The sequence below is a fragment of the Colius striatus genome, chromosome 16 (assembly GCF_028858725.1).
Source record: "Colius striatus isolate bColStr4 chromosome 16, bColStr4.1.hap1, whole genome shotgun sequence".
Taxonomy (NCBI): Eukaryota; Metazoa; Chordata; class Aves; order Coliiformes; family Coliidae; genus Colius; species Colius striatus.
In genome coordinates this window covers 1,618,191-1,642,384 of record NC_084774.1, presented here as the reverse complement: position 1 = coordinate 1,642,384, position 24,194 = coordinate 1,618,191, and the positions used below count along the sequence as shown (strand labels likewise).

Here is a 24,194-nt window from a genome sequence, read left to right as displayed (position 1 = left end):
CCCATTAAAGTGTTTTAATCAAGGAAGTGTTGTGACAGGCAGGCAACCAGTGGGAATTTCAGCAAACCCATATGAAGCAGGAGCAGAGGGATCCCTAGAGAGAGGCAATGCCTTTGCTGAAGTGGAAGAAACAGGCTGTGGGCACTGAGTCTGCCTCGGATCTGGATAAAAGAAGCACCCATCTTCAAAGGTAAATAAATCCACAAGGCCAAAGGGTTGCTGGTGAAAAGCAGCCGTTCCGTGGTCAGGCAGAGATGCAGCTGCGTGTGACACCTCTGGCTGACACTCCCTGACCTGCTCCCACCTATGGCACAGGGACAGACACCCTCTGGGGGTTTGGGTTTGCTCTAAATCTCCCTCGAGGAGGAAGAGGGTGGAAGCACCTGGGCAGGGCAGGGCCTTCCCCAGGGCGAGGGCTGGAGCAGGGGGCCGCTGCCCTCCCCAGCAGTGTCTCCCCACAAAACCTGTAGCCTGCAGCCTGCCCTCAGGGCAGTGGGGGGTCGGTGCTGTGGCTGCTGCCTTCTCTCTCGGGCCAGAGCAACTCCTGTGTCTCATGGACCCCTCATTGTCCGAACATACGTGATGGGTTCTCGGTGCAGGGCTCAGGACACCCCTCGCTCTGGATGTGTCCTCCCACATCACACCAGGAGGGGAAAATGCTGTGAGGAGCTGCCATGGTCCAACCCCTGGGGATGAGGAGGGGATGGCACTGTTCCTGTCCTATTTGCTGTCCCTGAAGTCTGCCCTTTTCCCTTTCTCCCTCTCTCCCGCTCAGCCCCGCTGTGAGGTGCAGGTTGCTCTGTGCTGGCTGCACCAAGAGCTGCTGGCAGGGCTCAGGGCTCTGCTTTTCCAGTAATGGCCGTGACTCAGTCACTGTTTGGGCTTGGTGGCCTTTCATTTTCTGTGACAACCTTCCCCTTGTCTCTCCAGCCTCCCAGGAAAAGAGGCTTGTTTTTCATTACCAGAGGAACCAGTGGAGCTGAGCTCTGAGTCTGGAGGTTCACTCCCAGGTGGTTTGGGGCAGGCAGCTTCACCTCTCTTAGCTTTGGGTTTGCCACTGGGGAAAGCAAAACAGACCCTTGCACTTGCCTGTCTCGATGGGCAGTGTGTTTGCACTAAAAACTACTGACACACTCCAAACTGCTGGCTCAGCAGTTGTCCCAGGGGAGACTGAGGCTGGAGCTGAGGCAGAACTGTTTCCCTGAGAGGGGTGTCAGCCCTGTGCCAGGCTGCCCAGGGAGTGCCCAGCCCTGGAGGGATCCCAAAGCCGGTGGAGCTGAGGTGCTGAGGGACAGGGTTAGTGCTGGGCTCACACTCCATCCCCCTCCTGCCTCCCTGACCCTGCTGAGATACACAGCTCTCAAGCAACTTTCCATGGAAACACCTCTCTAGGAAGGCAGAGCTCCAGTGGCATTGGCATAAGCCACCAGCCTCACTGGTTAATGTTGCAGACAACACATTGCAGCAAACAGCCAAATTCTCAACACTTGCATTCTTTTTTCCTTCTGGCTGGATGGTTCCTAAAGCTGCAAAGAGACAGAACGAGCACCAGCAATTCATCCAAACCTTGCTGACAGTAGCAAACATCCTTCCTGTGACTCCTCTCTGCAGCAGAGAGGTTTGTGCTCTAACACCTTCTTAGCTGGGAAAGGTGAACTAGGTACAATGGTGTGGCAGGGCAAGGACACTGCTCTGCAACTAGCAACACATCCTGGAAATGACTGAGTGCCAACAGGAGCAAGATGCAGAGGAGAATGGAGGGGAGTGACCTTGCAAAGAACTAGGAGAAGCTGACAAGCTTCCAGGTGCACAGCACATCCCCCAAGTTCCCTCACCTGCCTCTTCCAGTCCTCATGTCGAGTGAATGAGGCAAAGGGAAAACCACATCCAGTCTTAACAATTGCTTTTCCATCCATCACACCCTGTTGGGTTCAATTCTGTCACTGAGTTCATCACAAAGGGAGAAAACCATATTGATTTGGAAATCTGCATTGTCAGCTTGGCAGTGCTCACACCCTCTATGTTACCCCCTCTCCTCCTTTCTGCTCCTCCTGCTCTTTGTCCTGGCTAGTGGACACAGTTCCACAGGGGGTCTCTGCACATGGGTCTGTGGCCCTGGCAAGCACAGCATGTGTATCAGACCACGAGACAGGTTGTTCCAAAGCACACAGAGCCTTTGGCTGCTCAGGCAGTGGGTGCTGCAGACCACACTCAAACCCTCCCAATGGGCAACACTGGGGAAAGTAAAGTACAGCTGAAATACTCGGAGCTGTCAAACCAGTGACCTAGGAATTCATCACACCTGAAGTGCTTCTCATTGTATCAAAACAGACCTGAAGCATCCAGTGGTCTGCAGGGCTGTATTTACTCCTCAGACTTGCCCAGAGAGGTGCCAAGCAGATGGCTCTGCCAGGCAGTGACAGGATGAGCAGCGAAGCCAACAACCAGACCTTTCCAAGTGTGACATGAGCAACCATCACTGCAGCCCAGGAAGGGACGGCAGGCAGGCACCTCCCCAGCTGCTGTGGCTGGGAGCTGGGCACAGGCCCAGGCACGGCAGCCCCAGCCCCAGCCAACGTCAGCCGATGAGACAGCCCAGGGTCTAAGGTGGGCATGGCCATGCCCAATACCTGAGCTGTGCTCTTGGTCAGACCCTTTAGAGCCATCTCACCTAACACCAGCTGTCCAGAGTTTTGGTGTTGGGTTGATGTACTCAGCTTGGCCCTTCCCCACGTGGGAGAGGTATCTGAGGTAAGTGTTCAGCCCTCTGGACAAGCCCTTCTCTCCCTGTCATGGTTTAGCAAGGAGCAGCTTCTGCTTGGTAACAGCGGGAGCAGCTTGCAGTGAAGACCCCATAAAGAGTTTGTGGACTCTCCCCCAGCTCCTGGGTTCAGACCCACCCCTGGCTGGGCCAACCTGGCGCCTCTGCCAGCACTATTTAGGGACGGGAATTGGAAGTGCTGGCAGGAGGTGTGAGAGTGATACAAGATGGAGGCGACCACACACACCCCACAGCCAGAGAAGGAGGAAGGAAGGAGGGGCACCAGGCCAGAGACCCCTCTGCAAGCCGTGGTGAGAAGGCAGCTGTGCCCCTGCAAGCCCTGCAGGGCCGTGGCAGGGCTGAGAGCCACCAGCAGCTCCGTGTGAGGGCGTCCGGCCGGGCAGAGACTGTGTGAGGAGGGGCCATGGCACAGGCCGTGCTGGAGCCTGCGGGCCCAGAGCAGCCCCACAGAGAGGCAGAGAGGAGCTGCAGCCTGTGGGATCAATGCGTGTAGCAGCCTGGGCAGGGCTGTGTGTGTGTGAGGGACCCCACGGCCCTCACCCGGCAGGGAGGACTGGTGTGGAGCCACCTGCCCTGAGGAGGGACAAAGGGCAGAAGCCATGGGGAATAGACTGACTGAAACCCCCACTCCCTGCCCCCCTGCGCCGTTCAGGGGAGGAGGTAAAAACCCCCGGGTCAGGGCTCTGAGCCTGGGCAGAGGGGAGCGGTGGGGAGAAGGTGAACATAAAAGGGCTGGTCGGACTCTTCATTGCTGTACCACTCTGTGTTGGTTTATTTTGGTAATGCTTTGGGGTTTAAGGTTATGTTTTAGTTGATGTTGCATTAAGTTATTTTCTGTTTCCTTCCCCAAGCCCAGTCCCCTGCTCTGTTTTGTCCTGGACCTTAAGCAGCAATTCAGCTCTCCCTGCCCTTTGGCATTCCTCAGGTCGTTGGTACTTGAGGCTACTCATGGTCTTTTGTTCCCTGATGGGCCTATACCAGGACACTCCCTCATGTAGAAGATGGGCTTCCAGAGCTGATTAGCTGGCCCCAGTCAGCTGGCAGCAATTACAGCTTTCCTCTTGGGGATTCATTTAATGTTGCCATTTAAAACTCGTTCTGGAAAATGTTCGAAGCAGCACCAGAAACACAACCTGAGGGCTGAGAGAGGCTGAGCTCTTTTCTTACAGAGATCTGTCTGTCATGAAAAGGAAGTTCCTGACATATGAAGCCAGGGAACAGCAGATCACTCGGGCTCCACTTTTCACACAGACCACTGTAAACCTCCATAAGAGACTGTAAAGCTCGTGCTGTCTCCTGTCAGTCAGCAGCAGAAACACTGGAGTACTGCAGTAAACTTGCACTACTGCTATTCCAGCCTGCTAGGAAAATCTCTTCTGTTCCAAGGTAGTAAACCCAAGGTAGTAGGGCAGGCACCCTTCTCCCAGTGATCTATAAAAACAGCAGTACCCCTGGATCAAGAGCAGTTCTGGCCCAAGAATGCCAAAGGAAAGGAGCAACGAGGACTCCCGTAGCCCACACAAACTGGGAGGGGGGTATTCTTCCACTGGCAAAACCAGAGGCTGATGGGAGTTCTGACCAATAAACTCTGACAGGAGATAACTTGGAAAAGAGGAGGCAAAGTGACTCAAGTGTTTTATCACTAAATGATCGTGGTGTGTAAGACAGAGAACAGAAAGGTGGAGTTCACATCAAAGCCAGAGCCACTGAGGAGCACTAATGTTCAGAACATCACAGCAATAACACCACAACTGTGGCTGTGTAAGGTCTGTTGGAGGAAAGGCAGAAGAAGAGATCAGAGTGTAGCACTGGTGAGGAAATAAAACATGACAGCTTGACCAAAACAAATGGTGGATGAAAATGAGCCCCCTGGGCTGTAGGGATGGGGTGGAATAGATCCCACAGGAAGAGGAAGCATCTCTGAGCTATGAGCACCCATTGCACAGGGCCCTGATGAGCTGTCAGTTAGAATAATGCATGTAGTTGTGGTCTCCCAGGTGCAGAAAGATTGTATTAGGCTGGGAGGGCTGAGGGAAGGGCTGCAGGCTGCCTAAGGAACCAGATCACCTATTTTGTACAGAAAAGGAGTGGCTTGTTTACCCAGAAAAATGGCACCATTGTGCAATTCCATCGGGGCACACAGAAAGTGCCCAAACCAGCATCTGTTTGCAGGAATGAAGATGAATCACACCTGAACTGGCTGAGTCCAAACCAGTGTGTTCTGTGGAAGTTCTGTGATGCAACATCTCGAGGCCGGATCCCTCCCCTGTGCCATCAGCGTGGGCGCCCCACGCAGCGATGCAACCAATGCAGCAAAGCTGCTTCCACACCAGCCCTTCTTGGCTCCTGTTACAGCTCAGCTGTTTTTTGTTAGGCAACAAAACCCAGAGGCCTAGGGGAGGCAATGAGAGGAAAGCCCTTCAGGGTTGCATTTGCCTGTGTGGACCACCAAGCCCTACACATCCCAGTGCAGTGCTGCTGGTGGTACCATGGGAGGAGAAACTGCAGGTGCTCAGACTGCTCCAGGACACCAGGCCCTCTGTGTGTGTTAGTACCAGCTCTCTTGCACAGCAAGGGATTTCAGGAAGAAAGGACAGCTCGTAAAACCTTTGGTGCTGCAAAAGCTGCCATCAGTTTGGGGCAAACACGGGACACAGGAGATGGTGTTTATGCCTCTGCTGAAAGAAAATGAGTTGCCACGTGAACCAAGCAAGCTCTTAATTTCTCAGAGTTGCCTGTATCCCTACAGCTCCTTGCTCCAAGTCTCTGACACTCAGCACCAGTCTCTGGTAGTCCCTGAGACCTCTTCTCTGTTCTTGCCTCCACCATCGCTCCCTGCCCCTTGGCTGCTGCCTGGGAACGTGGCCAGCTGTGCTGTGCTGGCTTTGAGCCACCCAGTACTGCTTGGCTGCACAGTACACACCAGGTCACCTCAAACTGCTGCCTTTCCCAAACCCACACCAGTTCAAGCCTCTTTAACCTCTCCCTGATTTTCACCAAGCTTGTGGGAGCCCCAAGGTTTTTAGAGGCCAGTCCCTGTGTCCCATTTGGCTGAAAGTGGGTTCAAACGTTACTGCCAGACAAAGGGCTGCTCCAGGCAGTGTGTGTGTGCTTATCATAGCTCCTTAAAGCCAGGCCTAGGCCCCCAGATTAGTGTCAGTCTATAGACAGATGCCAAGGCTCCAGTGCTTAACCTGCCTTAAGATGCTGTGAGGGGGATGGACATGTGAACTCGACTTACAAACTTCACTCATTTGCTCGCCCCAGGATCTCCTGGTGAAGAAACATTTGGGCAAACCTATGCTCCAGACAGAACTGCTGCATTTGCCATGAGTTACTCTCTTGACCTTTCTTTTCAGTTGGCTTTTGCATTCCAGTTGAACAACTGCAGTGGTATGATTTCACATCTGTGCCCTTGGACATTGTCTGAACTTCCCCAGGGCTTCCAATTCCCTGTCCTGAATCAGATGGTGCTGGAGAGCATATGGCACTGATCAGACTGCCAAAAACAGCATCTTGGAGCACACAACTAACCACACAACTCCATTCCAGTTACCCAACAAAGCCACACTCTCAGTGCTGTCAATGACATTGGCTCAGAACTGTCACTTGGAGCACAACCATCGCTGGGAAAAGAAGCACTTTTGATCAGAAAACTGAAGAGAGCGCTGTTACCAGCTGCCAAAGAGAAGAATCAGCACTTCTGGCTTCTGATTTACAGATGTCTGCACAAATAAATTAACTTGAACAAATCTACTCTGGTTAATCAGAGGATATGCCAAACCTGGGGCCACCACATCCCACGGCTAGCCAGTGCCCATGCTGACGGAAAACCACTTTTACCACCACATCAGTGCCTTCAGTGCAGCAGCCCGAGAGCAGCAGTTGTCATACGACAGACTGAACACTAAAGCTCCCGTTACTGCTTCAGGACCAGGTTTGTTGTCCTGTGGCAGCAGCCAGGAGCACATTTGAGGAAAGCCCTGCAAAGCAGCTGAGCAGATACACTGCCTCACCCCAGCAAAGGAGTGAGCACAGTAGGAAACACTCCTTGGCCAATGTGAAGCAGGTTGTGAAGCATGAAGGGATCCATGCTGTTTGAAGTAGCTACGGTCTTGGTCCAGAAAGTGTCTGTGACTTGACATCTTAATCCACCAGTCTCTCCAGTCCTGGGGAGAGCATATGCTGTGGCACCTGGGCCTTTAGGGAGCCACATCCCAGCAGCGTTCAGCCTCTCTCCATTTCCACAGGTGGGTGCAAGTCCACACTATGGCTCTGAAGCTGCATCAATCCAACGGCAATGTTGTGACTTGGACACTATCCAGCTCTTTTAAATGGCAGTCCTAGTAAAGTCAGCCAGCAAATGCTTTCCATTACTTACATGAAAATAAGTGTTGCCTTCATATAGCACATGGAATGGGTCCTTTCTCCCAAGCTCTTCAAGAGACCACAGGGTTTTCCTTTGACTTGTCTCTGCTCCAGAGGAATTGCTCGAGAGGCTGCTTTGGGAACAGTTCTGTGAGGGGGCTGTATAGGATGTGATGGAGAAAGAGTTATGGGCAAACAGCAGCAGAGCACTTGCTGGGAAGGTGCTGTGTGAAAGCCTCCCAAGAACTCATAAGCTCTGGAGGCTGCTGGTCCTGTTGGAACCACTCAGGCTGACAAGCTCAGCTTGCCAAGAGCCTGCTGAAACTGTGCGAGGCTGTTATCCCCAAAGTGGGGTCATTCACCCAGTGTACAGCCACACACACACACACACACACAGAGGTGTCTGATGGCAGCTGCGGGTGCTGGGGGTAACACACAAAGGCAGCACCTCACCAGCACCTCCTGGGCTGTATTTGCACTCAACCCATCAGCACGTTTGGTACACGAACGCACAGATGCTGCTGTTCTATCTAGTGGCTGGGTGGGCGTGGAAATGACTGCGCTGCTGTGGGGCTGGGGCCTGAGCTGGGCGGGTGGGCTGTGGGTCAGTGGTCGCCATTTGCCCCCGACACCTTTCCCCTGATACCGATGTTCTTACCGATTTTCGATGACTTAGTACTAATTCGGCACCATCCGTCCCAGCTGGCCCCGGCCGAGCCTGGGCTGTCTGTCCCGGGTTGTCCCGGGCTGTCTGTCCCATGTCCCCAGCCGGGCCTGGAGTGTCTGTCCCGGGCTGTCTGTCCCGTGTCCCCAGCCGGGCCTGGAGTGTCTGTCCCGGGCTGTCTGTCCCGTGTCCCCAGCCGGGCCTGGGCTGTCTGTCCCGGCCTATCCCGGGTGTCTGTCCTGGGCTGTCTGTCCCGGCCTGTCCCGGGCTGTCTGTCCCGTGTCCCCAACCAGGCCTGGGGTGTCTGTCCCGGGCTGTCTGTCCCATGTCCCTGGCCGAGCCCCGGGGCGTCTGTCCTGGGCTGTCTGTCCCGTGTCCCCAGCCGAGCCCCGGGGCGTCTGTCCCGTGTCTCCAGCCAGGCCTGGGGTGTCTGTCCCGGGCTGTGTGTCCCGGGCTGTCTGTCCCGTGTCCCCAGCCAGGCCTGGGGTGTCTGTCCCGGGTGTCTGTCCTGTGTCCCCGGCCTAGCCCCGGGGTGTCTGTCCCAGGCTATCCAGGCGCGTCTGTCCCGTGTCCCCAGCCGGGCCTGGGGTGTCTGTCCCGGGCTGTCTGTCCCGTGTCCCCAGCCGGGCCTGGGGTGTCTGTCCCGGGCTGTCTGTCCCGTGTCCCCAGCCGGGCCTGGGGTCTGTCCCGGCCTGTCCCGGGTGTCTGTCCCGGGCTGTCTGTCCCGTGTCCCCAGACGGGCCTGGGGTGTCTGTCCTGGGCTGTCTGTCCCGTGTCCCCAGCCGGACCTGGGATGTCTGTCCCGGGCTGTCTGTCCCGTGTCCCCAGCCGGGCCCGGCCGCTCCTGCCATCGCCAAGTGGCCCAGAGCCTGGCAGCGTTCGCGCTCCGGTACAGTTTGGCCCGCCGCGCTGCCCGTAGCGCCCGGGCGCTGCCGGGACGCGGCGCGCGGGGGCTGCTGGTACATGTAGTCTCTCTGGGCGGGCAGCGGCATTGGCGCCGCGTTGCCGGGCGCCGCCTGGGAACTACCGCCGCGCGCCCGCCCGCGAGGATGGCGGCTCCCCTGGTGCTGGTGGTGCTGGCGGCCGTCACGGTCCGCGCCGTGCTCTACCGCTCCAGCCTCGCCGCCTTCATCTCCGAGCGCGTGGAGGTGTCGTCCCCTCTAAACGCCTGGAAGCGAGGTGAGGCCCGGCGAGCGGCCGAAGGGCCGGGGAGCCCCGCGGGCCCGGAGCGCGGCTGCAGGCGGGCGGGGACCCGGCCCCGGGCCTGTCTTCTCCTGGGCCCTACCGCAGGCTGCGTGCGGTTGCTCCCGAGGGAAGAGTGTCCGCGGCGAGGGGACGGGAGGGACACGGGACGGCAGGCACGAGGCCGGCGATTCGGCCGCTGGGTGCCATTTGCACTGGCACAGGCGGGTTGTGTCACGGACGTCCGGCAGATGGGACGCTGGCAAACTCTGGCGCCGAGTCTGGGGTTCAGAGCACCGATGGAGCCCCTTTCACCCTGCCCTGACTGCGCCAGCACCCAGCTACGTTCCTGCTTCAGTCTGTGGCCCCACGGATCATTACCAACATGATTCAGGTGTTTCTTCTGGAGACGGAGGTGCAGCTGAATCAAGGCTTTTTGGTGGTATTCACCTCATAGAGAGTCACAGAATCATTTGGTTGTTAAAGCCCTTGAAGCTGCTGCAGTCCCAGCCCTGCCTCACCCTGCCCAGCCCAGCACTGACCCACAGCCCTCAGCACCTCAGCTCCAGGGCTTTGGGATCCCTCCAGGGCTGGGCACTGCCCCAGCTCCCTGGGCAGCCTGGCACAGGGCTGACACCCCTCTCAGGGAAACAGTTCTGCCTCAGCTCCAATTGCAACCTCCTCCGGGGCAACTTGAGACCTCTTGTCTTATCATTCCTTACTGGAGAGAAGAAATCGACCCCCAGCTCACTACCACTACCCTTTCATCTGAATCCATGAAGGAACCTACATTTATGTTAAAGACAGCTCTTTGGGAAAATGATGCCAGGTTGTTATGCACATAAAATAATTTGCAGGTTTGTGGTGGAATTCAGTGGCACAGAGTGATGGTCAAAGGCACGAATGCATTTGATGAGCCTGAGGTCTCTACTCCACAGTGTATGGCACTTCATGCTTCCTAGTTTCAAAATAAAGCTCCCAAAAATTCCCTTGCAGCAGTGGATACTTTCGAAGTCTTACCTTGGAGCACCAAGGTAGGCATCTAGATGGTAAGGAGTGCGACTGGGATCACTTGGCAGCAAAGTCTGGGCTGTCATCATACAGGAGTTTTGTGGCAGAGACAGAATCTGTCTCTGCAGCATGTCTCCAGCTGAACAGAGCACCTCTTGTTGCTTCCTGCAGCCTCCTGCCTCATTTCCCTCTGGGTAAATGGAGCCCTTTCCCACAGCTTCTTTCATGGTGGCTGCTGCTCAGCCCCAGGAGCCCTTTGTGCTCGGGAAGGTGGAAAGCCTACAGAAAACTGTGGTTGTGTGCTGCAGTGCCAGCTGCAGTGACATCACTGCAAAGGGGCTGAATTAAGGGTGCAAAATATCAGGAGGTGACAGCAATGGATAAAGTTTTAGTTTCTGTGTGTGTAATGTGTATTTGTTTCTGCTCTTTTATGGTGCTTTTGGATGTTTCAGGTCTCTCTACATCTAATCAGGCAAAACGGTTCCAATTCTGTATTACACGGTGATATATCCTCTTAGAGTGAAGTATTTCTGCAGCACAGATTCCATGTCTCACAGAACAGGGGACCAAAATCAGTAAATATCCTTTGTGTGGTTTGTATATCACCAAGCACAGAACATTGCAGCTGTAATAATTCTGTAGCTGAAACAAAGAAATGGATCTGAGCTGACCCTTCTGTCAGTAAGGAGGTTTGTCTGGCAGCTAAAGGGAGCAACCCATTCTGGCTGGTCTCTGGCTGCGTGGGGTTTTGTGTCACCCACTCAGACAGCCACTCAGGCTGAGGTTCTTGGGAGTGTGACTGTTTTGGAAGCTCTACTTTTACCATCATGGGCTATTCCCATGTGGCAGGGTTCTAACACAGGCCTTTTGTACCTTTCAGTGGTCGAAGGATTGGCTCTGCTGGATTTGGGGGTCTCACCGTACTCTGGAGCTGTTTTTCATGAGGTCAGTAGGCTTCATTTTCAATATGATAGTCAGGTTCCTTGATCTTACTGCCCACAGCAAAGGCTGAAGCCCCACCTTGTCCCAGAGACTTTGGAGACCTTGGAGTCATGCAGTTGTCCGTGCAGTAGTTGTGTGTGTGGTGACTGGCACGATCACAGAATCTTAAGGGTTGAAAGGGACCTCGAAAGATCATCTGATCCAACCCCAAATGCTGAGGAGATGCAGTTCAGCACAGAGTAACTCAGTACTGTGCAGGTCATAGATGTTGTAAGATTCTCAGGCAGAAGGAGAGCCTGAAAGATGGGAAATCTATAACAAGTCAAAGCCTCTGCTCACACCCAGATGTTTCTGTCAGCTGAAGGTGGAGCAGGGACAGAGACTGTCATCATGAGCCTGAACACAACTTTATTGGGTAGCAGCACCTTGAGTTTCTGCACTTGCAGAAATATTAACAGCAGCACAAGCATGCACTACTTTCATTCCTCATCTTGAAAACACCTCAGTACTTTCATTCCTCATCCTGAAAACACCTCACTCCTCCAAACACTTGGGCACCCCTGGGGTTTTGTGCCCTGGGCTTGCCTCCTGTCTATGAAGGTTCATTTATACATCATATCACCTCAGGCTGAGACAGTTAATGTTGGATGTCTCTGAAATCTTGTTTTTCTCCAATAAATTATCTCTCATTAAACAGTTTTCTCTCAGTCTGGGAAATGTTTTCCCTTGCTTATTTGTATCATCACATTATTTTTAAAGGCATTTAACAAGAAGCCTGTTGTCTCACAGTGAAGACTGAATGCACACCATGCACACTGGACTTCCTGATTAAGCTTTTCTGTCCCAGGAATCACTCAGAAGCAAGCTCCTGTGCTTATCCTGGGAAAGAAAAGCTGTAGGAGTAAGAGATTATAGTACTGTAGTCCTACTGCTTTATCTTTTAGACTCATCTGAACAGCAGGTTAAAGAGGGAACCCAGCTATGTAGGAAATGCTTTCAAAAGTACCTGCAAACAACCTGGAAAAAAACTGATTCTGTAGAGAAAAACCTGTTTTCTAAAGCTACTGTTGATATGCTTTGTGTTGGAACTCTCCCACTGCACTGGCTGAGCTGAGAAGCTGGAGTTGAATATAGTTCTGAGAATTGGTGGTGTCTTCTGTAAAGTGTGTTGAGAACTTTGCAAGGAAAAAAGCCACCAGTAAGTGTGCTTTGGTTAATCACTTTGCTCAGGGGAAGAGGCTGAGGAAAATGACCTTCTGCAGCCTCTCAGAGTCCTCATCAAATCACCAGGTGTTTTATCAAGGCAACATTTGACATGGATTTCCCTTCTGCTCTCTTTTAGACTCCACTGATAATCTATCTCTTCCACTTCCTGACTGAGTATGCTGAGCTGGTGTTCATGGTGAGTGCTCCTGGGAAGCTCCTCCTGAGAGGCCACATGAGACTGAAACTTTCCTTCTACTCCTGCAGGAATCAGGGACCTTCATCTTCTCTGTAGTTCAGGTTCCTACTGAGCTCAGTTTAATTAGAAAGGCAGCTTTGCCTCTGCCATCTGACATTTGAGCTTTTCCCTTCTTGTACATATTCTTTCTTGGTTGAGTTCTTGGTTAGATGTGTAACCCCAGTGAGGGATGAGCAGGTGGCATTTGGTTTCAAAGGTTCCCTCTTGCAGGTCAGAATGTCTTGTGTCCCCCAGCCTAATCCCTGCACTGCAGTATTCCTCACTAAAACCCACTGCCAAACCCCAGGCCTGCAAAGAGAGTGCCAGTGGGTTTGTCCTCCAGATGTCTCTCATAAACTGTTCCCTGAGCTCTCATGGTTGAGGAGGACAGGAACCACAGAGCTGTCTGTCCCTGGCACCTGAGGAGCCCCTGGGCAGCCAAGGCAGGGCTCATGCAGAGCTGACAGCATCTGTGCTGGGCTCCAGTGCAGTCGCAGATGTCCTGCTGCTGCCTGGGAATTCTGGGCAGCTCCAGGCACTGTCATGCTGGGTTAGTGGGCAGGTGGGTTTAGCCAGCTGGGCACTGCCCCACTGTTGCCTATGCTCTAATTGCACCAATGATTCCCCCCTTTACCCCCCCATACCTCTTTCTATGAGCAATTTCTTTCCCCTTGACTCCCCATTCTCTTGTTTTGTAAATATTACCCTCTTGGATACAGCTCGTGGCTTCAAGGTTAAGGGGTGGTGTGTGAGCACAGTGTCCAAAGCAGCAATCTGCTGTTTTTAAAGCTTATTTTTACTTCTCCCGAGCTGAGTCAGATCAGAGTCCTTGTTTAGCACTGCAGTACTGTCCAATATCCTTTTCTCCCTGTGCTTATTTTGCTTACAGCCAGTCTGTCTCTGCCTTGCTTTTGTAGATAACTGATGTGCTAACTGCTGTTGCCCTCTACTTGGCCATCCAGGACTTCAACAAAGTTGTGGTAAGCTGACTTGTTAGCGTTGCTGGTCCTCTTCTCCCAGCAGGTATAGTTATTCTGTACCCAAGAAGATACATGCCAGAGGGTGTGGTGTCACCCAGTCCTGTTGCAGTAGATGTGATCATATCTGGATGATCAATGAGCATGGGAAGTAAAGGTGGTAAACAAGTGAGGTATTTGCAGTTTGGGGCTGGCAGCATTGCTGGTGCCTGCAGCATCACACTGCACTTGGCTGGTGATGACAGCAGTGTGGGTTCTTTGGTCTGGAGGGATTACAGAGAAGTTGAGATATTTGTGGGAACACAGTAGGCAATGAAATGCAGACAGGGCCATAGTACACAGGAGGAGATGTGAGGGTTTGGAACATGGACTGCAAACCTGCCTCCAGTTGTTGGGGCACTTTGCAGTATGTAATTACTGGACTGTGGATTTGGCAAGACTTGAGCACTCCGTTTTCTCGCCTCTACTCCTACTGCAATCTTCTGTCCCTTTTCTAGCTAAAGGCTGGAATGTTTTACTTTGAGCAGGGTTTGTGTTTACACACAGTATGAGTTAATGCACAGACTGAAAGCATGTAAAGGAAAGAATAAAACCTTCCAAGGATGCTAAGGTGACATAAATCACTCTAGTGAGCAAGGTTTTCACCTTGCCTGGCCCCAAATACTACTTCTTCCCTTCAAACAATAAGTACATGTATTTGGAGTTGAGTGATTCCTCCCTGCTGTCACATAAGCAGCTCAGAGGTTTTGTGGGAACTGTGCTGTGCTCTCTGCAATCGTAGAGGGGCAGAGATTCAGTGTCAACAGGAACATGGAGACTGCATTTCCTACAGCAGCTGTGTGATCCCCCTCCAGCTGCATGCTTGTTCCCTGTCCTCTGCCTCTGAGGTTGAAGAAGTAACTCCTGACAGAGCTGCAGATGTGTAAAAACCCTGCATGAGAGTTACTTTGCTCATCAGGAGTTTGTTGCCTCTCCTCTGTCTCATGTGACATGCTTCAGGAGTTTGTAATTCAGGTTTTTTGTCTCCATAGAGAGCATCATAAAATCTCTGTAACCCATCTTCTGTAAGGACTCAAAAGAGTTGGCATAGAGGTACCCATCCTGAGAACAATGCAGACTGAATACTCCCGTGCCTCGTGTCTCAGGGGCTTGTTTGCTGAACAGTGAATTTATACAGGCAGCTTTTCACTGGAGACAGGCTTTAGGAAGATGGAAAGCATCAAACTCCCACGTGCTGAATTCACTGAGAGGTCGTGTCAAGAGCTAGACACGGGGAATTAAGGAAGCTGAAAGAAGCAGAGATCATCTGCTTCCTCCTGACTTCCACTTCAATCAAGTGTTTGGGAATAGGGGGGTGGGTTCATTCTGTGTGTGCTCCACCTCACATGGTGCCAGTTTTGGCTTGTGCCTGGGGCTCCTGTTTGTGCTACAGTAATGCAAATGCTGAGAAGTAAGGAATAATGACTTTCCTCATTTGACAGTCTTTGGTTCTTCTCCCTTGTTCAGTTCAAAAAGCAGAAGCTTCTCATAGAGCTGGATAAATATGCACCAGATGTGGCTGAACTCATCCAGACTCCCATGGAAATGCACTACATCCCCCTCAAGGTAGCACTGTTGTAAGTATTGCTGCTCACCTGCTGCTTCCCCTCCTCAGCTCCCTGTGGCTTTTATCTGCCTGACCTGGGGCTTCCATATTTGTTGAAGATTTGCTTTTTCCTCAGAAGCATCCAAATCCCCACAGCCCTGAGTACTCAGACTGAAAAGCAGATGCTTTGGCAAATGCTTGTTGCCAGCAAGTGAGTTCGCTCAGGCTGCCTAGGGCTGCCTCAGGAGGGCGAGGTCAGTAACTTGGTAGCAGGAACGTTGTGTCTGCACACATCACATTCCTGTTTATTTTGCCAAAACCCATTCTCTGCCTCCCAAATGCCTCCAGAGCCTGTGCAGAAAAAGCAGGAGACTCTTTCAGCACTTGAACACGATTGCCAAATGTGTCTGAATTGCTGTAAGCGATTCTGGGACGCTGGAGTTGTGACGTGTTCAGGTTGTCACCTCAGGAACGTCACCTACTGATGTCCTTCTGAATACTAAACATTCCAGCTTCAGCCACAATAAATAATGCACAACCAAAGTGCAAACATCAAAGGCTTGCCTTCTTCACTGGGGTTTTGACATCAGTTATTCAGGGAATGACTCTGTCTCAGAGTTTGCCATGAGACAAGTTGTTACTGTCTTGTATTTCTGTGTGAATTGTGCCAAAGGGTCAGTTCCCCAGAGGCAGAAGGACAGAGCTGATACATCTCAGCCTGGTTGGGATGCAACATTGCAGCACCTTCCCACGGTTACATTGTACCTGTCCTGGTGTGGGCTGCAAAATTTGCTGTCTTTCCGTAATGCCAATGAAAACATCCCAGATTTCCATGGCTGGCTGGTTTGGGGCTCAGATCATGCCCTGGTGAGCAAAAATGATTGCTCTGCCACAGCAGGAGTGCACAAGGTTGGGGGAAGCTGCAGATGTCTCAGGATGTGTTTCCATCACGTTATCTGCTTTTTGTCACCTCTGCCAGTGGATGTGAGTGGCAGTAGGAATTTGCTTTGGCCCAAGTCATCCTAGGTGTGACTGAATGCATTCACAACCTTTCAGCAAAGCAACAGACTTTTTTTGTAGTAATTTGGTAATTTTCCAAGCTAAAGCTTGCATTTTGGACACCTCCCCAGCCACCTGCTTTTCCTGAGTGTGCTCCCTGGGGCCACTGTGTCCAAGGCTACGAGCCAAAGATCAGTTTTGCTCCAGACTGAAGGCTTTGCTCAGCTGAGTTAATTTGGTGGCCAGAGGATCCCACCAAATGCAAATAAACCAGAAGAAAAGGTAAAAGGGACCTGCTTTTCCTTTGAACACCTCTTCCATGAGATGCTGTCTCCTGTGGCTGTAACTGGAGCTTTGCTCTTTTTCAGCTACCTGTTAAATCCCTACACTGTGCTGTCCTGTGTGGCAAAGTCCACCTGTGCCATCAACAACACTGTCATCGCCTTCTTCATTTTGGCTACAATAAAAGGTAAGGCACTGAGTTAGAAATGGGTCTGCATGGCTTTCTGTAAAGAGCAGAAGTTAAATGAAGGTGGAATTTGACACTGCTACAAAGATCTCAGTAAAATGCAGCAGGAACAGGACTGGAACAAGGTTCAAATTCTCTGAAGTTGAGCTCAAGAGATGTGACAGTCAAGTCAAAACTTCCCTTCACCTCAGAGTTTCATCTCTGAAAGCTGCCTCCTTCTCCCAGCTGACTTCAGGTGGATGAGGAGATGATTTCTGTGTGTAGGAGGACATGACACCCTGCTGCCTCCTCCCTAATGGGAAATCCCTTCTCTTTTCCAGCTGTGTCTTTGCACTTTTATTCAAAAGCCAGCAGTTGCCTGCAGCTGTTACTTGGCTGTCACTCAGAGGTGTGAGCTGATTGAGCTGTGGGGAAGCACAAAGAGTAACCACAGACCTGTACCAGCATAGCTGAATAACACCAGAGTCTGCTTCATGCATGTTGTGCATCATGCCAGCTTTCTGTCTCTTTTGTGCCTCCCCATGGCCAAAGGCCTTTAGCATATGTGATCTGTGTGACACACAAGTGTCTGGAGTTCTCTGCTGGGTCAGAGGAAGGGTCAGCCTCTCTTGTCTCCAGCAGTGCCCAGACATTGCAAAGAAACCTGATAGAGACTGATTCTGTTAGTGTTCTCAGAAGAATATTTTCATCCTTTCAAATGAGCATGGGTTTTGTTTTCTTTGCAGGTAGTGCCTTCCTCAGTGCTGTGTTCTTGGCCCTGGCAACATACCAGTCACTCTACCCTCTGACATTGTTTGCTCCAGCACTCCTTTACCTTCTCCAGGTAGATGGTTTCTAACTGTTGATACCTGTTGTCTTCTTGTAGCAGTGCAGGGAGTCCTTACCTATTGAGGGGGGAGTCTGGCCAGTCCTGAGTTCCAGCAAAAGTCACTCTTCTCAAGCCATAGAGAGTTTGAAGCCTAATAGGGATGCCTGTGTACAGAGAGAAGAGAGCAGAGAGTCATCTACAGAACTAAATGGTGTTTAGCTTGCCTGAAATAAGTGCTCATCTTTGTGTGTGTGACTGGCAATGAGGATTTGAGACCTGGAGAGTTTGAGTGAGAACCTGTATGTTCAAATCAAACTTGGAACTACTGCTTTGGGCTTTAGTGGCCCAAGGCACGTGCTTGCCCTTGGCCTTTCTGCCTCCCTGTTAACAGGACCCTCAATTCCAGCAGGACTAACCTCAGTCTTTCCTGGGTACAGACAGACACTGCTTCAGCCCAGCAGCAAGCTGACAGGCACATCTGCAGACAGGGCTCAGCCTCAGAGCTCTCTGCTGCTGAGTGGGTTTGTCCCATTTGCCTGCTTGCTTCCCACTGGTCTCTCTCTAAGGTCTTGTGTTGATACTACAAACAATACTTAAACAAGAGTCAGAATCCTTGTGGCTGGAAAAGCCCTTGAAGCTGCTGCAGTCCCAGCCCTGCCCTCACCCTGCCCAGCCCAGCACTGAGCCACAGCCCTCAGCACCTCAGCTCCAGGGCTTTGGGATCCCTCCAGGGCTGGGCACTGCCCCAGCTCCCTGGGCAGCCTGGCACAGGGCTGACACCCCTCTCAGGGAAACAGTTCTGCCTCAGCTCCAACCTCAACCTCCCCTGGGGCAATGTGAGGCTGTTTCCTCTTGTCCTATCTCTTGTTACTTGGGAGAAGAGACTGACTCCCAGCTCCCTGCAGCCTCCTGTCGGTGAGCAGCAGAGAGTGCTCCTGTCTCCCCTCAGCTGAACACCTGCAGAACTGCACCTTAACTCCAGGTTCATTACAGCATATTCTCAGAGCTCCAAAAGAGAGCAGGGGATGAGTCCATCTGTGCCCCTGCCCCTCTGGCATGGATAGCTCTCACTTTTCTGTTCAGAAAAGTTGTCATTATTGCTCTTTACAAGAGCTCCTGCAGCCTCAGTGTTGCTTTTTCAGTTTGATAAATTTTAGGGGCATTTACTTTATGTTTTTTCTGATTTAGTCTCATTTGTTCTCTTTTAACTCCAGTCATAGTGAAGTGGCAACAAAGTACAAATGCATCTATTGGAGTGAGAGAGCTGGATGTCACGTTGTGTGGCAAGGGCTTGTGGCTGACCTCTCAGGACATGTGGCAGGACTGCAGCAGTGTGTCTATCCAAGGAGGCAATCTTCTGGAGGGCTCCTGTGTGCCTGGGAACCCACTGGTTGTGCTGTCCCCCCGATTTAGCAGAGCATGAGTGCCAGCCTGTGTGCTGGAGAGCTGGTGTCACAGGGTGGGGGCTGTGGAGTGGAGCTCAGTCACCCAGCTGCTGGGGGTCTGTGCAGCAGGCAGGCAGCAGGACAGCATGGCAAACAGAGACAAATGGGTAAGTCCCACATGGAGTGCCTGAGACATGCTGCAAGCAGAAGTGACCAGCTTAGCCACAGTGTGTTCAAGCCCAGTTCTGGCAGAGTGTGTACTGCGTGTGGCTTAGCTGGCCACAGTAAAGAACATCAAGCACATTGTGCTGGAGAGCTGGCACAGTGCCAGCCTCTGATGCTTTCTTCCCTTGGTTTAAAATCCTTCTCTGAGCACTGGGGCTTGCCTCTGGCTTTCCTTCTGATGAGGATCTGCCTGTGTTTAATTTCCAGCGTCAGTTCATACCGATAAAACCGAAAAGCAAAAGCTTCTGGCTGTACACCATGCAGTATGCAGCCCTGTACCTCTGCAGCCTGCTGGTCATCATCTGCCTCTCCTTCTTCCTGCTCAACTCCTGGGATTTTATCCCCTCTGTTTATGGGTTTATGTGAGTACAAAGATTCTTGATTTTTCTGCTGAGCCCCCTGTGTTGTTTCTTGCAAGTCACACACAGGTGCCCCTGTCCTTGTCCTCAGCACTGTGGGGGCTGTGGAGGAGAGCAGGCCTTAGCCAGCTTCTGTTAAGTAACAGCAACAATTAGAGAAGACAGGAGATATTTTCCAATGGGAAATGGATTTGATTGTTGAGCTGCTGTGAGATTTTCATCTCAGGAGAAATGTCTGCTTGGGCACAGCCTGAGTCCTGCTGGGGCACAGGGAGGGATCAGGCCATTTGCTCTCCAGGTTTGCACCCCTTTGCTTTCTCTTCCAGAGATTTAAAAGACAGGCCCTCCAGGCACACAATGTTAATTAACGTGGCAGAAGCAGGGCAATGAAAAACAGCCATTTGAAAACATTACCTTGACTTTTTCTTTTCCAATTTCAGCCTCTCTGTCCCAGATCTGACCCCCAACATTGGCCTTTTCTGGTACTTCTTTGCAGAGATGTTTGAACACTTTAGTCTGTTCTTTGTGTGTGTGTTTCAAATCAACGTGTTCTTCTACACCGTTCCCTTGGCAATAAAGCTGAAGTAAGTATATTTCTCTGCTTGCTTTTTGTACTCTCAGATGTCTGATGGAAGCTCACAGATACCTTACAGCTCCTCCAGGCTGAACACCCCCATTCCCTCAGCCCCTCCCCATCACACTTGTGCTCCAGCCCCTTCCCCAGTTCAGTGCCTGGCTCTGGACACTCTTGCTCAGAGAGAACAGGGGTGTGAGAGCCTCTTGGAGCCTGTCCCACAGCACATTTGTGTCCTTGCTGATATTTATTTCGAGAGACCCTTCTGCATTCTCTTACCCTTTGTGTCTTTTCCCTTCCAGGGAACACCCTGTGTTCTTCATGTTCATCCAGATCGCCATCATTTCCATCTTCAAGTCCTACCCCACGGTGGGAGACGTTGCCCTGTACATGGCTTTCCTTCCAGTCTGGAGCCACCTTTACAGATGTGAGTTCACTGTGTTTGATTGTTCCTTACCTGGAATGGGGAAAGGCCTGCCCAACAATTGTCGCCAGAAGCCAAAGCAGACTGGTGCCTGCAGCCTCCGTGGGGTGTCTGGAAGGGGCTGCGTTTTTCTGCTGACACACTTGTGATGTGTCTTTAGCACCAGGGATGAAATTGCTCAAGAAGGGAGTTTTCACTTGTGCCTTGTCATCCCCTTCTCTTTAAGTTGGTCTGAAGATGAGCTTTTGTGTGAGAACCTTTTCCAGCCCTGCACAAGGGATGTGGCTTATTTGAAGTGCATCTGTGCTTCTCTGCCCTCTGAGGCTGTGCAGCCTGAACATTGCTCCTGCTCCTGGCGAGTCCTTCAAGCCCTGCAGCCTGCAGTGCTGCTTTGGTTTGCATCTGCCTGTTTGCTTAGAGTGAAAGTAACTGATTCACTCCAACTTTTTGTTAAATGCTTCATACAGAACCTCTTTAGCTGTTTAAATCACCAGAGAGCTCCTGGATGATTTTCAGACCCAGTCCCTGGAACGTGCTGTGCTGGGGAGACTTGGAGCACTGTGCTTTTCCTGGTGTTCCTTGCTGTGACCCCCCCTGCCAGGCTACTTGCTATAGGGCAGACACCAAAAAGCCAAAGTCCTCTGAGGAAGAGCGTTTGGAAGCAGGACCTAGAAGGAAAGACATACAGATGAGGAGATGTACACAGGAGATTTGTACATCACAAAGGTGGTCTGAGGGAGCACCTCCTGCATGGAGACAGCCTGAGAGTAGGGGTGGTTCAGCCTGGAGAAGCCTCTTAGAGCAGCCTCCAGTCCCTAAAGGGGCCAGCAAGAAAGCTGAGGAGGAACTTTGTCCAACGGCCTGGAGTGACAGGACAAAGGGTGATGGCTCCAAACTGACAAAGGGAAGATCAGACATCAGGAAGAAGCTCTTCCCTGTGAGTGGTGAGGCCCTGGCACAGGCTGCCCAGAGAGGCCATGGCTGCCCCATCCCTGGGAGTGTTCCAGGCCAGGTTGGATGGGGCTGGGAGCAGCCTGGGCTGGTGGGAGGAGGTGGGATGAGATGGGCTTTTAAGATGAGCTTTTAAGGGCCCTTGGAACCCAAACCGTGGATGAGGCTGTGATTCCACAGTCAGGCAAAGGCAGAAGTGTTTGTTTTAAAGGGGAGGAGAGTGATTTCCTTAGAAAAGCTGCCCAGGAAATTCTCCATCCCTGTGAGAGTGGAGAGGAGTGTGTGTGGGGCAGGTGCCTCCCCGCGCTGCACATCCCGGGCTGCCACTGCTGGCTGCTCACTGACACCTGGGTTTCTTTTGCAGTCCTCCGGAACATCTTCATCCTGTCCTGTGTGCTCATTGTCTGCTCCCTGCTGTTCCCTGTGCTGTGGCACCTCTGGATTTATGCAGGAAGTGCCAACTCCAATTTTTATTACGCCATCACTCTGACTTTCAACGTTGGGCAGGTGAGTGGCCGGGGCAGAGGGGCACGTGTGTGTGTGCCCTCAGCAGCAGCGGGCTCTGGGGGGTCCTGCCCAGCAGCTCCCTCCCCCCTGCCCCAGCTGCAGCTGCCTGGCCTTCACCCACGCTGCCAGGGGGGAGGCTGGTGAGCTTTGAGCTGTTGCTCAACAATCCAGCTGGATGTGCACCAGCACTCAGTGTGGCCAGAGGCCTGGGGCCAGTGGGGTTCCGCAGGGATGGAGCTTCGTCAGCGGCCTGGGTGAGGGCACAGAGTGACCCTCAGCAAGTTCCCTGATGGCACCAAACTGACTGATTCCCCAGAGACTGAGCTGCCAGTCAGCCACATCTGCACAGGCTGAGGGTTGGGCACAGAGGAACCTGCTGAGGTTCAGCCAGGGCAAGCGCAGGATGTTCCACTGGAGCACAGGGAGGAACTTCACGAGGAGAGACTCGCTCAGGACCAGTGTGGATAGATGATGCCACAAGCCTGAGGGAGCACAGAGCTCAGCTGAGACCCCACCAGGGTCTGTCAGAGCTCGCCCCTTGCTCTGAGCCCTCACTGATGCCTGAACCTCTGCCCCTGCAGATCCTGCTGGTCTCGGATTATTTCTATGCCTTCCTGCGGAGGGAGTACTACCTCACCCACGGGCTGCACCTGACGCGGCCCGACGGCACAGAGGCCATGCTGGTGCTGAAGTAAGGCTCGTGGCACCCTCCCTGGGACGTGGGCCACTGGAAGGAGCAGCAAAGCGTGGGGTGGGTGGGGAAGGTTCCCTCCACGCCATCCGACTTTGGGAATGTTACCTACTGAAAGAAAGGGCTGAGGTTCTTCTGGGAACACCTTCCTGAGCTGTGGGCTCAGGGCAGAGACTGAGAGCTGCTGGTGGGAGCTGCAGTGTGTCCCTTCTCCCCTCCGCTCTGCTTTTCGCCGCCGTCCAGCAGGAACTGGAGAGAGGGTCTGAGCTGGGACCAGGCCCACAGTGAGCTCAGACCATAAACCCTTTGCTTTGCTGTCACTGCTGCTTGGAGATGTTGGTTCTCCTGGGACTTCCCCCTTGCTGCTTTGCCCACTGATGCTCCTGCCTGGCACAGGGTGCTGGCTGGGGCCCTGGAGCCCGAGCCCTGGCTGCTGCTGCGGGATCGGGGAAGCTCCTGTGCTGAGGCAGAGCGGGTGTGGGGGAAAAGGGGGGCTGAGGAGGAATGACCTGGTGAAGGTGCCAACTGCTGCCCTCCCCTCCATCAGCTGGGGCAGTGGCCCACGGGGCAGGGGGTGGCCCTGGAATGGTTCCTGCTGCAGAGGAGCCACCTCTCTGCCATCTGCCCCCATGCCAGGGTCCCAGTGCAGCCCCTGGGCAGGGGCACACAGGGCTGGGGCTGCCCGCGCCGTGGGGCACGTCAGGGAGCATCATAAACTGCAGGTTTTGAACAGCTTGTGTGTGTGCTCTGTGTTTGGGAGAGGGTGGGCAGGACCTGGCAGTGAGGAGAGGCTCCTGGGAGGCACCGAGACGCACAGGGAGGGGCTGGGAGGAACTTAAAAGCAAACGAGCAAACGCAGGTCGGGAAGGAAAATAAGTGGCCGTGGGGCACACCAAAGGGCACACAGACCTAGGGGGTGGCAGGAAACACCATCTGGGAACAGGCCATGGGATGGTGCCATTGGGACAAGCTCCCACTGCCCACAGCACAGAAAATGCTTCACTCAGGACAGAGCTGAGGGGCTGCAGCAGCAGCTCCAGCCCAGCTCCATGTCCAGGGCCATGAGCACCCACTGCCCCCAGGATGGCTCCAGCTGGGGCTCCCAGGGGAGCGGGTCACAAAGCTGGATGGCAAAGGGGTCCTGGGAAGAGGTAACGGTGTGAGCATAAGGGGCAGGGAGGGGAGGGGAGGGGAGGGGAGGGGAGGGAAGGGAAGGGAAGGGAAGGGAAGGGAAGGGAAGGGAAGGGAAGGGAAGGGAAGGGAAGGGAAGGGAAGGGAAGGGGAAGGGGAAGGGGAAGGGAAGGGAAGGGAAGGGAAGGGAAGGGAAGGGAAGGGAAGGGAAGGGAAGGGAAGGGAAGGGAAGGGAAGGGAAGGGAAGGGAAGGGGAAGGGGAAGGGTCTCTGCTCAGCTGGTATCACCGAGGACCCTCCACACACCGGAGACAGCTACAGCCCATCAGTGGGGTGTGAAGGCAGATCAGCCATGTCTGCCTGTGCCAGGGGGCTGTGGGTGACAGGGATGGTGACATTGGTGGGTGACAGGGCTGTTGGGAGGTCCCCAGGGCTGCTGGCAGGTAGAGGCCAGGGCCAGGGCAGTGGCAGCCCCCTGTCACAGGGCAGGGGCAGGGATGGAGGTGGGGCTGCACCCTGCTGCTGTCCCCACACAGGTGTTCAGGTGGACAGGAAGGAACAACTTCTTTGTGAAAGGGGATCTGGGCCTGCTGATGGTCGGTGGGGGCAGGTAGGAGCAGCTTTGGCATCTCAGAGCACTGTCCACGTCCCCCCTGCCCCTGCCTGGGCCTGCCTCCGGGCAGGGGGCACCTCCAGGGCTGCTGCTTGTCCTGGCTCGTC

The 24,194-nt window shown here is 53.3% G+C and overlaps 1 protein-coding gene across 2 annotated transcripts; it reads left to right on the top strand.

Annotated features, from left to right (window-relative positions):
* The first annotated feature begins 8,802 nt into the window (after positions 1–8,802).
* PIGU (phosphatidylinositol glycan anchor biosynthesis class U) lies at positions 8,803–23,076 on the top strand. Of its 2 annotated transcripts, none has more exons than XM_062008916.1 (12): positions 8,803–8,993; positions 10,888–10,952; positions 12,292–12,351; positions 13,308–13,370; positions 14,874–14,983; positions 16,320–16,420; positions 17,146–17,243; positions 19,046–19,200; positions 19,638–19,781; positions 20,074–20,198; positions 21,511–21,653; positions 22,235–23,076. In XM_062008916.1, the coding sequence occupies exons 1-12, from the start codon at positions 8,864–8,866 to the stop codon at positions 22,346–22,348; spliced, it is 1,308 nt and encodes a 435-aa protein (XP_061864900.1). In that variant the 5' UTR covers positions 8,803–8,863; the 3' UTR covers positions 22,349–23,076. The 2 variants fall into 2 exon arrangements, with proteins under 2 accessions (XP_061864900.1, XP_061864901.1); XM_062008917.1 differs by having other exon boundaries at positions 8,912–8,993; positions 9,854–10,952.
* Positions 23,077–24,194: the final 1,118 nt, after the last annotated feature.

Excerpts from the sequence above, each read along its gene's own strand:
- PIGU (XM_062008916.1), top strand. The coding sequence starts at position 8,864 with ATGGCGGCTCCCCTGGTGCTGGTGGTGCTGGCGGCCGTCACGGTCCGC. Across the intron at positions 8,994-10,887 it reads TCTAAACGCCTGGAAGCGAG|TGGTCGAAGGATTGGCTCTG; the intron begins GTGAGGCCCGGC and ends TGTACCTTTCAG. Across the intron at positions 12,352-13,307 it reads ATGCTGAGCTGGTGTTCATG|ATAACTGATGTGCTAACTGC; the intron begins GTGAGTGCTCCT and ends TTGCTTTTGTAG.